The 16,830-nt window shown below is 40.0% G+C and overlaps 1 protein-coding gene across 1 annotated transcript; it reads left to right on the top strand.

Annotated features, from left to right (window-relative positions):
- The first annotated feature begins 164 nt into the window (after window positions 1-164).
- On the top strand, window positions 165-15,751 carry LOC136438853 (chromodomain Y-like protein 2). Its single transcript, XM_066433860.1, has 7 exons — window positions 165-296; window positions 7,884-8,988; window positions 9,366-9,649; window positions 11,037-11,212; window positions 12,111-12,321; window positions 12,651-12,794; window positions 13,102-15,751. The coding sequence occupies exons 1-7, from the start codon at window positions 192-194 to the stop codon at window positions 13,258-13,260; spliced, it is 2,184 nt and encodes a 727-aa protein (XP_066289957.1). The 5' UTR covers window positions 165-191; the 3' UTR covers window positions 13,261-15,751.
- The last annotated feature ends 1,079 nt before the right edge of the window (window positions 15,752-16,830 follow it).

Raw genomic sequence — 16,830 nt, 5'->3', positions numbered from 1 at the left:
TAATATTAGATTATAAGAGTGATACACTCAAACTGTCTAAACAAAGCTGTGTGTATCTGATCTTTTTTGTTTTGCATTATCATAATAAATATGATTATACCCTTATAATTTCTGATGGGCCCTACCATACAATATGACCTTTGACCGGAAAACTCCCGGTGTCATATTTCTGCCGTAGTTCAGTTTTGTACATGCGCAGTAGAGGTGTGGCGACGTTCGATATTCAAATTTTCGTGACGTCACCATTCCTTCGCCCAACTAAGCCAGCGAAAATGGCTCCTCCGGAAGAGTTCGAGGTAAGCCTGATCCCAAATTTTCCCACTGCGAAATGTCGTCCTTTTCTGTCAGATTCGGTCGAGTAGGTTTGTAGTTTGGTCACAATTCTTGTTAGGTTTTGAAATTAGGTCGATTTACGTGACGGTTGTTGGTGTAAAAGGAGGGTTTCCCTCGTTTTTGGTTTGGCGCTCGCCGTCGCGATTTCGGAGCCCGCCCGGCCTGGCCGTCAGACGACAGATCGTGTGCAGCAACAACAAAGAATGTTCTCAAGTGCTCCCAGTTCACCTCCAGCTGGAATCACATTAACTACACGCAGAAGCTTTTAAGGCGAGGAGGCTGAGCTTTTTAGAAACATCTCAGTCTTATCTGAGGACAAAATTGTGCCCACGTACCAGAGAATTTTCGAGGTTGCGGAAAAAGCTGTCAAAAAAGCTCGAAAAGTTTGAGTTGTGGCTTAGCGCGCGGTACAACAAGAACGGCATGTTGCTGTGTCAGTATACATGGCTGTCTGCAGTTAAACACAACCATGCCCACAACTGGCGAATTATAATCTTAAACTAGTAAGTAATATATATAGGTCAGTTTACTATTTTCGGCGCCAGGTTTTTGTTTTCACGTGCATTGTCCGTCAACGGCCGGCTCTGTCCGAGGTGCACAAAAGCCATTCACAACTTGTCATTCCAATATCACCGCTTCCAGCTGGGCTGCAGGACACCGGAAGCGACACTCTTCCAACTTCTTGAGTGATTCACGGCCCTAGACGTCTCTGTTAACTCTTTGGTTGAATTCCAGTATCTAACTGGTGTAGGGTTTGCTTTCTTGTCCAGTTCTTTTGCTGAGAAAACTCAAGTTTGAACACAAAGGTGTGAAATGTAAACCCCGACTGCAGTAATGTGAGAAATCCTTCAGGTCAGCCATGCATGGGTATGCATGACACACCAAAGTGCAAACATTGGGTTTCCTCCCTAGTCGGTGAGGTCACTTCCTGTGAAGGAATTTACTTATGTATACCTGTCTAACAGAGAAGTAAAAATGAAAGCTACTTTTTTGCCACGTTAGCCTGAAACAGTTAGATTCATGGATTTTGATATTGGTTGGTTGATGAGTGTTGCTTTGTGACATCTTCAAGACTTCCACCATGTTGCTTACATGTGGTGTCTGGTTTTGGTTGTCTGGTACCCCTTGCTTTTTAGTCAACACATGCAAATTAAAAGAGAGCAGACATAGCAGCAGCACATCCAAGCTGGTGCTTATTTTTATTCAGGGCTGCAACTAAAATCTTCAGGCATTACCATTTGAGTAACTGCTATTTGGCGTATCTTATTACCTGGATGTCTAACCTTCATCACATAGCCGGAAAGCTAATTGATCTCAACTGTGTCTCTGCATGGCTGATGATTGGGCCCCTGAAAGCTTTGCAAGGACAATCAATTGACCATGGGGCTCTTAGATCTAAAATACATGGATTGATGTATTTCAACCTATCCTTCTTTAGATATCATTGTGCCAATAGCATTTTTGTGTGTAGCTTCAGCCATTATGATAATTATGTATATTATTATAACTTTACCCAACCACCTTGAAAGAATGTTGATGAAGACTGTCAACGTATGTTCTGACAAAAGTGTTGCAAAAAGTTGTTGAAGTATACATCAAATATTAACTACCAGAAAGCTTTCTGTGTCAGAACATCTCTGAAGATGAATAACATTAAGCTTCAGTTCTGTATTGTCCAGACAAAGGTGATTTGTTAGTGGAACTCAAGTCTCCATGAGGAAACTCCCTGTGGTATTGGATTTCCAGACAGCCTGCATATCACATGCAAACTACTAGTTGTTAAAGTATTTCTGTTTTTTTCTTGAGTTTTTAACCAGAAACAGATGCCAGTTCTGTTCATTGTTAATCATCAACTTCAGCTGTGTGTATATGACCTTCATGAAGTTCATGCAGCTGCAGTTGTTACATGTATGCCATCACCAACAGCCTGCCTATAATTTTATGTTGCAGAAAGAACCAGTTTTGCTTTTATTTTTTGCCTGTATTAAATGTCTTAATGAAATTTGTCTCCAGTGTACAGTAGTCACGAATTTAGTTCACACTGTCACAGTTAATCCTTAGCTAAGCCTTCACTGAAGTAAGAAGGTTCTTCATGTGCCCATGGAAACAGCAGGGCAAGTTGCACTGTATGTCCCAGGAGGCATGACAGGCATGGCCTTTTCTTGTTTACCATAAGTCTGGGGAGTCATGGCTACAATGGTGCTGGGCTCCAATGCCCATTTACATGGACAGTTTAGACGAGGTCGGAACAGTTAAAACATTTGGTTGGAGACCTGGTGATCATCAAATAATTTCAGTATATAATCCATACATATTGTACAACTCTCATAATCTTAAAAACATATATCTGTTAAACTTCACCAAATTCTTTTGGTGGCTAAAAAGATAGAAGAAATTTGTCATGTACTATGATGTAGGGACAATGACTTACTTGAGGAATTACCTGACCATTGCCAAGATCCAGTCAGCCAATCATTCATTGGTGAATTTGTTATTATTTTTTGAGGCACCAGAAGTGTCTGGTGTCGACTGACTTCCCTAGCTTCTTTAGTTGCCCAAGGCCAATCGCATTATTTGGGGTTGCCCTCCAGTGACCCATTAAGACCTGGTTCTGCAGATCTTGCTGAGCAGCTTCAACTCTCATGTAGCCTGTGTGATGCACCACAGTCAGGCACAAAGCAACATTTACGTGGAAAACAAATTCAGAAGTCAATGACCCAAATATTGTAGTTTTTGCATTAATGTACAGAAGTTTGCCTTGCCTTGGATAATTCATGTCAGGACAATTGTCAAGGCTTACCAGAAGCAATGTTTCAAAATCAACAATTGTAGTGAAACATTTTGCCTTTTTTTAAACTTGCAAACTTGCAATTTGTTGCTCTTGCCACACCCAAACTGGTAAGATTTTATTGTTTCAGTGCAGCATTGCGCACCATTTTGCTTTTGAAGGAAGTCTGGACATTGAACAGGGCATGAATTGAAGATAAGAATATAATTAGTCTCAGCTCAGCTGCAGAAAAATGTCAAAGATAACTAAAATTGGCTGATGTATGATTGAAATATGACCTGTTTTGCCTCGAAATACAAGCATCTAGCATCAGAATGATACATAAGAATCCTGTGTGTTTTAACACCTTGATGCAATCAGTGACTAAACAGGTCTAAAAACAGGAACAGTCAGCCTTTTATCCTGTTTGTACCTACAGTAATGAGATCAGCTACCATGACGGTGCAATGGAATTAACTCAGAACAGGCAGTTCCTGTCTCCTGCAGCTTGGCTGAGACATGCAGTCTAGTCTCAAAATTCATTTTGGGGAAAAGTTGGGGCATACAACCTCAAAATTTAGGTCCACAGAAAAGATACATAAAGGTGCACATTTGTCTGAAAAGACTATGCTACATAAAAAATGTACAATACTGTCATCAGTAACTTTATGTATGAAACCCTGCAAAAATTTCAAGGGGCACTGGTGCACCCAAAGTAGAAATTTGTAAGTGCACAGCTCCAATTTTTGTACACAAGAGTGCATATGCATCCAGTATTTTGAGCCCTGGCAATGTGACAAGATCTGAGGCAAAATGGCCTTTGGGCATTTCTGTCCAATTATGATGCAGTTAAACTGTACATAGCAGCAGCTGCTGATTAGAAATGGTGGAACATACAGTTATACGTTTATTTGCCACAGCATGGTTGTAAATTTAATGCTTCAAGACTTGTGTTACATTATGTATTAGTTTTCTTTAGAATGAATTGTGATTCCTAGTGTACTGTAAATGCATTTAAGTTTACATGGTTTTTATTTCGCGCTAAGGCGAAAATGGAGTGTTGGGGATGGTTTGAAGTTTGTGGCAGTGCTATAGTCACATACTGCTACAGTATTGGACAAAAATGTTCCCGGTGAAACGGTCGCCGCGAAAACCGCGAACATAAAAGTTAAAACCACTGCAGAACATTTCTGCATTTACAGTACTTATCATTCATCACCAATGCAAGACTCTTTCAACCAGATTCTGATCATCGTTTATACCGTCATTGAGTCATAATGATTTCCCCCGATATATTACAGAATTGTTATTACTTTGCTTTAAAGCAACAAGAGCTTGTTTTATTGGTACCAGTGGGCTTTTAATCTAAAGGTTTGTTCGCTGTGGCTCTAGCCAAAGGTCGATGATCTGCCAGTCCAAAGTCTCATTGCAAGTGCTGAATTCAGAATCAGATGCTTGAGCAAACATATAGGTTTATTATCATTGATGTATGCCAGCCTGCTTGTAGTTTTGTGTAATGTAGCCAATTTGGAGAATTTTTGGTGGTCCACAACATGTATATTTTGAGAAGGAAGTATATTTTAGAACAAATCAAAGTGTTTTTGTTAAATCTTTGTAGTAGCTCATTGCTGCTGCTGCTGAATATTATTGATGTTTCAATGATGATAAAAAGGGTGTAACTCAGAAAAAGGCCAAGTCATGCATGCACATAATGGTAAAGATAATACTGTTCCAAGGCCAGAAGAATGTCAGTTTGTTTAGCCCATGAGCAGCTGAATACCTGCTTCTAATGTCAATGTTGAATGTCCTGTTTTTTGCTAATTCTTTCCAGATGATGTTTCAATGACTCCAACAGTTTCTCTTGTCCTAAAAAATGTAATGTTGGTCCCATTTTTTTCTGATTAAACCTTCTGTTATGCTGCACTGCCTTTTAAAAGAAGTTCTTGCATTTATATTGATTAATTCTTCAGTTTATTCATTCATTATTCTCAAGCTTAACATTGCCACCTCTGCCTTGATGTCTGGCTAGACTGGTATTGTTAAGATTCAGGGCTTTCTTGCACAATTAAATACTTATCTTTTAGTTGATGGAAAGTAATTACCTTTTGTTGATGGAAAGTAATCTCTATTTTTTTCACTGATTGAATCTTTTTAGAAAGAAATCTGGGCAACTTATCAATGATCTTGCAGTGGTTCGTTGAGTCGATTGTACTTCCCAATCATTTGTATACCCTTTCAACTTGCGGTACATCTCATACTCAAGTTCTAACTGACTTTCAGTACCTTTTACACCTTATCTTTTTGGGTTGATGCCAGAGCAGATATTCCAGCTTTGGTTCAAACATTATTATGTCTATTGTTGTATTTTTCTTACAATTAGTATGGATGAGCAGTTTTGCTCCCAGGTTTAAAGGTTGTCCCTCTGATTATTTATTTTAGAATATGGAAATTTGTCCTTCTACATGGTATTTTAACAATATGCAGATTCATTCATTGTGTGGATCTTTTGTGCTTGGGTCCATTACTGCATATACTTCTGCAATAGATTCTGGACTGCGCCCCTTTATCCAAAGCCCCAGTGATAAACTGATTTTCACAATGGGGTTTATAATCAAGAAAATACAGTTGAGGTAGTAGCAATTGACATTCAAGATCTAGACCAATAAACAGTTTTCCTGTATCATGTTGCAAAGGTTTTCCTAGTCTTCTGTGATTGTGTCTGTGAGAAATTCCAGCTGTTACTCATGTTGCTTTGATCGCCAAAAGGTATCCTAAATTCAAATTGATGTTCATGGATAATGATTTGTTACAAATTCATATATGTACATTTTATGGCTTCCTTTATTTTGGGTTTATACATCGTAATATTCCAGTCTTTTTTTAGATTTCTTTTGGTGGGCTGTTCAGGAACTGTACGGTTTTCTTTGTTTTCAGACACGTGTACAGACACTCACTGGGTCTGCATGCAGAATATTCCTGTTTTAGTTTTCAGAGCAACACAAAGCTTTGTGAATTGGATTAAGGCTAAGATATGAATTGTAAATGTCAACTACCACAGGTAATGATTATTCTACCACAGTCATTAGCCTGCTGCATGATTTCCCCCTGACTACGGTAGTCGGTACAGCATCCCTTTCTTTATTGAACAAAAGAAAACATAGCCGGCAGAAAACAGCACAGCATGCATTTCCCAGCCGCTCGGGTCATTCTGCAGACAGCTTCTACTCAAAATGCAAAGCCATTATTCCATCTCTTACATCCTTTTATTCTTTCTGGAGTACTGTAGTTACCCCTGAGTTGTAGATGTACGTATCAAGCTGCCTGGAGTAAAGAACAGGCGCGAGGGTGCTACCATTTGATCTGTATCGCAGGCAAGAATGACTAATAAACTTCTCCCTGCTGCCTGACTACAAAACAGATTGCAGTGTTAAAAGGCTTAAGCTACCATAGAAGGGATGTCAAGCATGTTTCTATAGGGATAATTGTCTCTTACCAAGTCATTACTGCTCTAAGAATGTAATTTTCCATGTGGAATTGGAATATTCTCGGATTTTCTTTGTCTACAAGAGGACAATGAAATCCATTGTTGTAAGGAATAATTTAACCACATTTTTGGTTTGGGTCCAGCTGTCCCCTGTAACGAAAAGCTTTCAAAGATTTTTGTACCACGTTTCCCTCTTCCAAGAATGATAATATAATTGTTTAGGACTGAAACTAGTGTAATAATTGTTGCTCATATGTATTACCATCACTTTAGGATTAGAAGTCTGATCATGATCTGGTACCAGATGTTGATTGATTCTATCAGGAGCAAAGCAGCAGGAGCAGAGCAACATAAATCTTTCATTTTAGGAAGTTGAAATTATTAATTCTACTCACTCAGATTACTTTCTCCAATTTCCACTGGAGTTAATCTTTTTACAAATTTATAAAATCCTAATGTTCCAAATGATAGAATAAACAAGATAGTAGCAGCATCAACAACAAAGAGATAAGGTTTAGGGCATACACATCAGGTATGTTGTATATACTAAGAACTATTCATGGATACTGCTAGAATTGGTCACATCAAAAGTGTTGCAATTCTCGTGACTCCAATAACAACAATTAAAAAGTTCATTAGATTTAGTAGGCCTTCATTATCATAAATATAATTGAAAAAAATAACTTGGAAGGTTTTGAATGAATAGTAAATACTTGAATTCAGTTAACAACAATATCATCAAATTACAGTCTATATGTTGATGATATGTTGTGATACATGCGGATCTGGAGAAGTAATAAGTAAAACTTAAAGAAAAACACAAAGAAATCTGCAAGATTGATGGTGAAATGACGCTTTCAGAAATCCCTGATGCATGTACAAATGCATTCTTAGGTCATTTACCAATTAGCAAGTGATCTCCTGATCTATCTATTTGATATGTCTGAATATGCATTAGCAAACAGTCATTCTGTTCGAGCTATTCTTCCCCCAAGGGTCCAACAAGAGGCCACAGTTTTAAACTTGAGGTTCCCCTGACAATGATTTTTTAAGGAAGAGACTCAGAGGACAGTCATTTGATTTAGTACCTTGTGTTAGGGTTCAATGTTGTGAATGACTGGAATGCTCTTCTGCGGTCACTGGTCTAATCAAAACAATGGGGAACATGAAGTACAACATGTGAGGCTAGAGTTGAGTTCAGGATACTACACTACAGACAGTGCCTCTTCCTGAAGGTAGTATCCAGGTCAAAATTTACCAGATAAGGTTTAGTGACATTTTTCTCTCATTACATTTCAGGTGGAGAAACTGCAGGCACGTCGGGAGATGAAGGGTAGAGTGGAGTTCCTGGTGAGGTGGAAGGGTTATGGCAGCGAGGAAGACTCCTGGGAGCCCATATCGAACCTCGAGGGATGTGTGGACATGATACATGCATTTTACGAGAACAGACGAAGATTCCTGCTCAAAAAGCAGCAGCAGATCGAAAACAAGATCATCGAACGTGTCACTTCCTCCAACCCCAATCAGCCATCCCGTTCTCGGAGTAGGATTCTCAGTGAAATGTTGCCGGGCAATGCAGTTCCCAACGGTTCCGGCCCCAACGGGCCCACTACCACACGGTCACTGGAGCGTGGTGCCTCCCCTCCAAGGATCAGCGAGATCAAGCAGGAACCAGGTAGCCAACCCATCTCTCCTAGGGGGTCTCCTCTAGCAAGGCAACAAAAGTCTCAATCTCCCAGAAGGTCTGTGTCACCCAAACGGCAGAGGTCGATCTCCTTACACAAAGAGGAAATAGAGGAACCCCATGCACCTTCTTCGGCCAGAACTGCGTCACCTAAGAGGAAGCGCAAGTCGCCGTCACCAGGAAGACGAGCCAAAAGGAGACACCGGGAAGGACCTTCTGGCCAGGAGAAAGATATTGAGGTCTCCAGCACTACCACTTCTATCAGCGATGCCAGTGAAGCAAGTAGCTCTTTCTCTGTTGGGGCTGAAAATGAACGCATCACCCCCAAAGTTCTTCCAACTCCCCCCAGGAGACCGAGTTTGCTGATGGGATCAACCTCCCCACACCGACAAAGAAGTCTCTCATTTTCAGCGCAGAAATCTTCAAGTGATCCGACCAGCCCGACCAGGAGGATGCCATACCAGCCAGGAAGCCCACTGAGGATGTTGCCTGCTGACACTTGCCTCTTATCCCAAAGCAAGCCCTCAGAGCCCCCTCTGTCGGAGAGTTTGTCTGTGACTTGCCCCGATAGTGTCAAACAACTGACAACGCAGCAGCTGTCCCCAGTTGTCAGGATAAAGCCTGTGTCGGCAGAAGAGATTTCCCAGAAAAGTGAGGCACCAATATCCAGAAGAACTAGAAGCCGCGCATCAGAGTCTGTTGATGTCAATGGAGACACAGGTATTTGAATCAGTGAAATCTTCATTGTGAACTACATGTATTGAAATGCTTAGTTCAGTGTGGGTTGTGCATGCTTGTTTTTAGTGCAGTCAAACCTGTCCAAGAAGACCACTCGTGACGGATTCCTAATGCTTGTGTCAATGGGAAAAATTATCTACGGGACCACCAAAAAGCTCTCACATTAGCCAGGTGGTTCTTATGTAGAAGTGTTCACTTGTACAGGTTTGACTGTACATACATTTAGCAAGTTGTGTGAAATCAATTTTAACAGGAGATTCGAAACATGACTGTGATTTTCTTGACAACTCAGTTGACGGTCCTAATTGACTTTGAAGTCCAGTCAAAGTCAAACCTCTCTGTCCTGATATTTCTTCCAGAATCTGATGACACAGAGAGCCACTCATCAGCCAGTGTTGTGGAAGTTGGGACAGTCGTGAAGAGGAGATCTCCCAGAAAATCTGTCACCAAAACTGTCGAGTACCAGACGAAAGCCAGTGAAAGTGACAGCGATGACAGTGAGGTCTCCACCAGACGGCCCCTGCCTAGAAAGGTCAAGAGGCCGGGGTCCAAGTACAAACACATCGCCTTGCGAAGTGAAGAGGGATACACTCACATCAAGCTTCTACACAGCTGCAGGGGCAAGCCAATGTTTAAACCACAGGTAACATTTTTCTTGTTTTTACATTATAGTATTTCTTACCTCAGTTTGTAGAGCATGAAAAATTAAGATTACAAACAGATTGTATTGAAATTACAAGTGCTAGTACAGTGTAACTCAATATAAATTACTGTGTACTGTTCACCAATGGAAAGTTTATGAGATGCCAGTGAGTGATAAAAACAAATATGATAGACACAGAATTACCCCATATTCTTTTCTGCCATCTCATCAGCAACCCATGCTCACTTCCTGGCGTGATATACAATGGTTATTTTTCATATTTGACAGTTGACATGCCAATTTTGCCTGTCAATACCATAGTTTTTGTGTCATTAGCAACGATATTCCTTCAATTGATTTAGATGGATGGACTCTAGAGAAAACCTTATAATGACATAAAATGAAAGGACAAGTATTACCCATCCTCGTCCACCAGGACATTTCCGCTCTACGTTACATCGCTCGCGGAAAAGGCCCTGGTAACACGGGGTGGCATCCATGGTTATTGCAGGTCGAGCCTCCAAAACAGCTTCAGCCAATCAGAGGGGTTAAAACCCATTTTCTTCCACTCATCGGAAGCAAACGCGCAAAGAACGCTGGGAAGCTATCAACCAATCAGGTTACGTGTTACGGCTAGCTCATTAATTATTCATGAGATACAACTGCCGTTTGTGCCAAATAAGGGTTAGCTCATTAACTATTCATGAGCTACAACTGCCGTTTGTGCCAAATAAGGGTTAGCTCATTAATTATTCATGAGCATGTCTCGTCGACCTGCAATAACCATGGATGCCACCCCGTGTTACCAGGGCCTTTTCCGCGAGCGATGTAACGTAGAGCGGAAATGTCCTGGTGGACGAGGATGGTATTACCCAGAGACATAATAAGATGCCAGTGAAAGTTGTGATAGCTTTGATCAGGTGTCACAATTGTCCCTTAATCACTAACATTTTTTCCTTAGGGCTTTAAGATTCAGTCAGTTTTTTAAATAAAAAGATAGATAAAAAAAGATAGATATACAGTAGTTGTATGTGCAACACTAATAAAGATAGAATTTGTCTTAATTGTTATCAGTTATTATTAATGGAGAGGTACCCTGCATATTTTTCGTAATTTGTATGTTTTTGCCTCATGGAAATATGCTTATTTCATATTATATATTTGTTTTTTATTACTATGCCATGCATGTCTATTTTTGTATGAAAATTGAATAAAAAGAACGTGGAAAAAATACATTATTGATTAGAACGCTTCATATCAAGAACTATCCTGCTCACAGAATTATGTTAAATGATGTCAAGAAGGTGTCTATGTCTATCCTGCACACAGAATTATGTTGATGATGGACAGCAAATCTGATTGTAGGATTTTCCAATCTGCTCTCCAGGGTATGAAGGAATTGACGAATGCCTTAAACGAGATAGAAGATGATGATGACAGTAAGCTCCTGCTGTTGAGTGGATCTGGAAGCATGTTCTGTGCTGGGATAGACATTACCTACCTGGCAACCCAGGGCTTCCAGAGGAGGAGAAGAGCTGCAGCTGAACTGGCTGAACCCTTGAGGTAAAAAGAATTGTGATAAACCAGAATATAGTTGATGATGTGTGTAGGGCCATTGGGCCAAGAAGAACATTATTTTGTTTGTATTTCAAAATCTATCCAGTTGTATTACAATTCTTAAGTCTATCCAGTTTCTTGTAGCTGTTTTCTTGTGTATCTCACACCTGGATGTCTGACCTTCATCAAAATATTCTGTTCCTGGGTTGACAAAGTACCATAGAACTAGGGAATGGTCCAGTGCAACTGTCTAGTTATGTAATACATGGGCTTTACATTACTGTTGCCTTATCTGACAGCTTAAAAGCCATGGTGATTTGTGTGCTTTCCTGAAATGGTAGCCTACTAAAGAGCCGGCACTGCGACTGAACAAAAATAGCCAAACAAGTCTTGATTACATGTACCTATGTGTACTGATATAGTGTGTCCATTTCCAGCTAATGGCTCCTATCAGGGCTGGAAATACTGGGTGCATGTGCACCTTTGCACCCAAAATTGGAGCTGTGCACCTAATTTTTGACTGGTGCACCTAGATATTTTTGTACTCTATCAGGTAAAGGTACTATTGTACACTAGTATACAGAATATTCTTCAAATGTAAGTATCAGAAAAAGCAATGTAACATTTTGTTGTCCTTTATTTAATGTACTTGATTTTAAAGTTAGGTATAGAATTACAGACTGAAGTTCTTAAGAGAGGCAGTAGCGTTAAACTCTGTTATGTTTTGCTGACATTTAACTTTATTATATGTGGTGCACCCAAAATTATTTCTGTGTACCAGATTTTTTGGGTTGGGTGCACCAGTGGACCTATTCCCAAAAATGAATTTTGAGCCCTGCTTCTATTATGCAAGTCCAGGCTCTCATATCCTCCTAACTGCAAGGTTGTTGCCTGTCTCATGCAGGGAACTGGTGGAGGCACTGATTGAATTCTCTAAACCAATCGTGGCAGCTGTCAACGGTCTGGCGTTTGGCTTCGGGGCAGCGTTACTCGGCCTGTGTGACATCGTGTACGCCAGTGATAAGGCAGTTTTCCAGATGCCGTACATGCAGATTGGGCAAACACCAGAAGGGTGCTCCTCCTACACCTTTCCGCTGGTACTTGGTACAGCACTGGTGAGCAGTTCATTCACATTCCTGTAATTCTTTATGGTATTGGTAATGAAGAGATTAACTCTATGTTATAAAGATTCAACTCTTTGTAGATTAAGAGGTTTATACAAAAAAATAGTTTTTCAGTATTGCTGCAGATACAATGTATGTTGCATAAATTGTAAGGTTTTGACTGAAAGAAGTAAGGATACAAGCACCATTGCAGATTTTCATACATTATGATCTTTTGATACATTATCTTTCCAAAGAATTCACTCTCAATGGTGATTCTGCAAACTACTGTGTAGGTCAAACTTTAAGACAGATGTGTAACGGTTCATGTCTTGTTCCAGTCCAGTGATGTCTTGCTTGCAGGCCGAAGGCTGACAGCGTCGGAGGCATACAGCAAAGGACTGGTGTCTCAAGTCTTCTGGCCCACCAGCCTGATGGGTGAGGTCATCCCGAGGGTGCTCAAAATGTCCACCTGCTCTGCTAAGGTAGGGAAATTTACATATGGAATCTTATGCTGCATTCGCAAACTGTACTGTACATGTTGCAATCGAAAAGTAGACATAGAAGACATTTAATGGTTTAACTGCTGATGCCCAAGCAGTTGCAGTTGTGACAGTTTGACTTCTACAGGTTCATGACTTACCATAATTGATCTTTATCTTATACTATAGTTACAGCTTACAGGCAGGTAAAATAGTGATATCAGTCGTTTGTAAGATGCTGTTATTTTGAATGTTTTAGGAAGAGTTGTGTGTGATTACATTTGAAGATGTTTGTGTTCTTCTCTTCTAGGCTCTGGCCATGTCCAAGGCCTTGCTTAGGCAGCAACATAAAGCCAAGCTCCTGGCGACCAATGAGGCTGAGTGCGACATGCTAAGAGAACGTTGGGAAGACAAGGAATGTTTCAGAAAGCTCAAGGCTTATGTCGACAGGGAAGGGCTAGCCAGCTAAGCTGACTTTCTGTGAGAGTTCTACAGCTTGTTGTACAGACTTTGCTAATGTATGCTGTAAAAGTCACCATATTGGTGACTTTGTGTTGGAAGTATGGATTGGATAACTGTAGAGCTACTGTGATGGAGTGGAGCGTGTAGTTTGTACATGTACATAGATTGTACAACACTTATTATACCTCAGGTTTTATACCCCTCTCTGCATAGATACTCTTGTTTGAAGTGTTTGCAAGCCTTAAAGAATGCATTGATTTCATCCTGCCAATTTTGCCTTGGGATAAGGTATGACTGTCTCTAAGCATGTCATGCTAAAAGTTTGCTCAAAACAGAAATACATTTGACAGATGTTGAAACGACATACATGTACATGTAGTGGCACTAGAAATGAAGCTTGAATTTGGTTCTACAAACATCTCATTGAAGGTTTTGCATTATTCATTATGTACAGCGATTTTGTGCTTTTGGTCAGAGCTAGCTGATGAGCAATACTTTCATTGTTGATTGTCACAAACCTAGGGATGTTGTAATCCTATTTATTCTAATGTTTGAAGAAAAAAAATCATTGACTATCTGCAGTTACATGTAGGTATAATGACAGACACTAATGATCTGACCACTTCTTAACAATAGCCATAGCTGCATGGTAGATATTCGAAGAAAATGCTTAATTGAAAGTCCACAGGCTTTAGCATATTGGATCGATGTATTTGATTCTCTGAAGACCACTATCATAGAACTAACTGAAGCAGGACTGAACAATAGTTATGATGAAATCAGAAATTCAGTCATAAAATTGTTTCTAGTTTGCAGAAGAGAAACACATCTACCAAGTTAACTGTTCTGAGAAGCCTATAGATGTTTCCTTTTTTTTATTAAATCATTATTCTGAGTAATTTTTTTAGATGGAAAATGGTGTAATTTTTACGAGCTTCCATACTTAAGTCAAAATAGATAAGACATTAGGACCATTTTGTAGTGACCAACTGACCATATTGCTAGATATTCCCGTGGTATGGTCTTCACCAAATTCAGTTTTAAATCTTAAAAAAATTGATCAGTGCTGAGGTAAATTTTAGTTATGTAAATGCCGGATTGCCTTCAAAAGAGTACCTTCCATACATATAGGATTTCTTTTGTAATCTTGTTTCCTTATGAAGTGTAGGTGGCAAGATTTGAAGTTCAAGGAATCTATTGTGCAAGTTTATGCATTGTGCAGATAGTTAAAAAGTTCATATGTCAATGGTTAGTAGAAATAAGCCAGTATTGGATGATGCCAGAACTGCTTGGATGGTTGGTAAACTCACTACAGTAACCTCACATCTAGGCTATAATAAGTATCAAGGCTGTTTCCAGGACCTGTCCTTCCGTCCCGGGACGGAAATTTGCTTGTTCTGACGGAAGAAAATTTCACAGTGGCCGTATGTGTCCTATAAAATGTGAACTTCATGACATAAAATTGATGAAAATGTATTTTTGTAAACTTGAAGTGACAGATTTAACAATGAAAATTAACCAAACTGGCTCCCAAACAATGAGTTGGACAGGGAAAAATGAAACCAGGAGACAGCCCTAGGAGGTATATAGTAGGTATGCATTAACATGACAAAAAAACTGACAATGTTATCTTTGGTATAGTTATTTATTTTCCTTATGACGATTTATATAAATCCTTGTAAAAAGTATATACGATTGATTCTCCAGATGATGTAAATAATTACAGCCTCAATGGTCTTGATTTAGGTAAAAATACGTTAATTGTAACAAATACTCTTCACTGTACTTCTTTAACATCTTGTAACAGCTAGCTACTACAGTAATTCTTGCAAAGATTAACAAGCACAGTGTCGAGTTTGATACAAACATGGTCGCTGTAAGAAACAAATCTAACCATAATAACCTTCAGTGTGAACATAGGTAAAACAGTCTTTACGCCTAGGTAGATATCAAGTTCCTTTTAGTAGTGTAACTGTGTAACTTACAATTCTGTGATGGGACCAGAGCATCAGACACAATGCTTTCGTTTTAGGAATTTTGTGGCTACTATTTGGAAAGCTAACTTCAAAGCTACCAATCAAGGAATTCAATGATTTTTATTGTACCCATGTTGACTGTATACATTTCTGTTGTATAGATGCTGATTATTGTAATTACAGCTGTTGACGTATTCTTCCATATGTTACCGTCGTGATACGTTTTACTATGTTACTGTTGCCAAACAATTGTTTCATCGTTGAACTAGAAATATGTACATGTGTACAAATGTATTTTTTAGTATCTCAAGCGCTTTTTGCCAAAGCAGTTAAAAATCCAGGCCGAATGTTGGCAGAACATTTGACCCGTGGTCCTCCACCCATAACATGTACAAATCAGGTAGTCCATGTTTGAGACGGATATTTTTGTAAGATAGTCTACGTTATTGGATACTAGATGCAGTTGTCTCCAATCGCCATGGTCTGTTGTAGTAGATTACAGGCAATAAACTGCAAAACCCATGTTCCCTGTGCCTTTTGTTCATAGTACAAATTTATACTATAGGGAATGTATTCAACACACACTTTTGATTCATAATTGACCATCTTACACACTACAGTCATAGTGTGACCACTCCTCCGACTTAACATAGTCGCTATAGGCAGATGGTCACTATTGAAAGGATATTTGATACTCTGTACGTTGAAGGTTAGACATCCAGGTATTAGGTAATAAGATATGCCAAAAAACTCGAGCAACCGGATGTCGTATTGAAAACGGTCTTACGTTTCAAGTAACATCCACTACATTTTGTCAGTGATCACACTGAGCGAGATCTGTCAAAAGGCAGGTTTTTAACCACGAAGTGTTTAATGATTGGAATGATGGAGAAAATAATCTAATGGAGCACCCAAACAACTATGGCCAGGTGGTCCTTTTGAAGAAGTGGTCACCAGGTACAGGTTTGACTCTGCCATTGACGAGTATCAGGAGCGCCCCAAAGCGAACCCATATGTACCAATATCGTAACCAGCTCAAGCGTGCGATGCCCGGTGGTCCCATGGCGCGCATTCCAGATGCAGATGCAACCTACTTACATGTACCTCTGCTAATGTATTGATCACTCAGTCAATAATGATTCGCCAACGAAATGCTGTCGATGGACAACTAGCAGACATGCCTAGCCAAGCAAACAGTTGGACGCTTATGTCCGTGTCACAAAGCAGGAATATCGATGAGTCGGTGAGCTGTCAACCTTTTCAGCAGTTTTACGGTCGGTGCCCTCGACCATCGCGCGATTTTCTACCAGACTAACTACGCTGGCTTTAGGGAAGAGAATGGAAGTTTGGTCACCAGAGGGTTTGGCCGGCCGCGCAGTCAGGGGAAAATCAAATGTTAACCTTCCCGTGGACGGGATTTCCTGGCAAATTATTCCCTTTTTTTGCCGACTTCTACGATCTGTACCCCCGTAGGAAGGCCTGGTGGTGGGTAGATCGTCAGCTCGGCCCCATCCGATGTAATGGGGTAGATTTACAGGTGAAAAATACGTTCGAACATGGCGATTTTAAAATTCGATGACCTTCTGGCGATCAAGAAGTAC

The sequence above is a fragment of the Branchiostoma lanceolatum genome, chromosome 7, assembly GCF_035083965.1.
Source record: "Branchiostoma lanceolatum isolate klBraLanc5 chromosome 7, klBraLanc5.hap2, whole genome shotgun sequence".
Lineage (NCBI taxonomy): Eukaryota > Metazoa > Chordata > Leptocardii > Amphioxiformes > Branchiostomatidae > Branchiostoma > Branchiostoma lanceolatum.
This window is presented reverse-complemented; position numbering and strand designations above follow the sequence as displayed.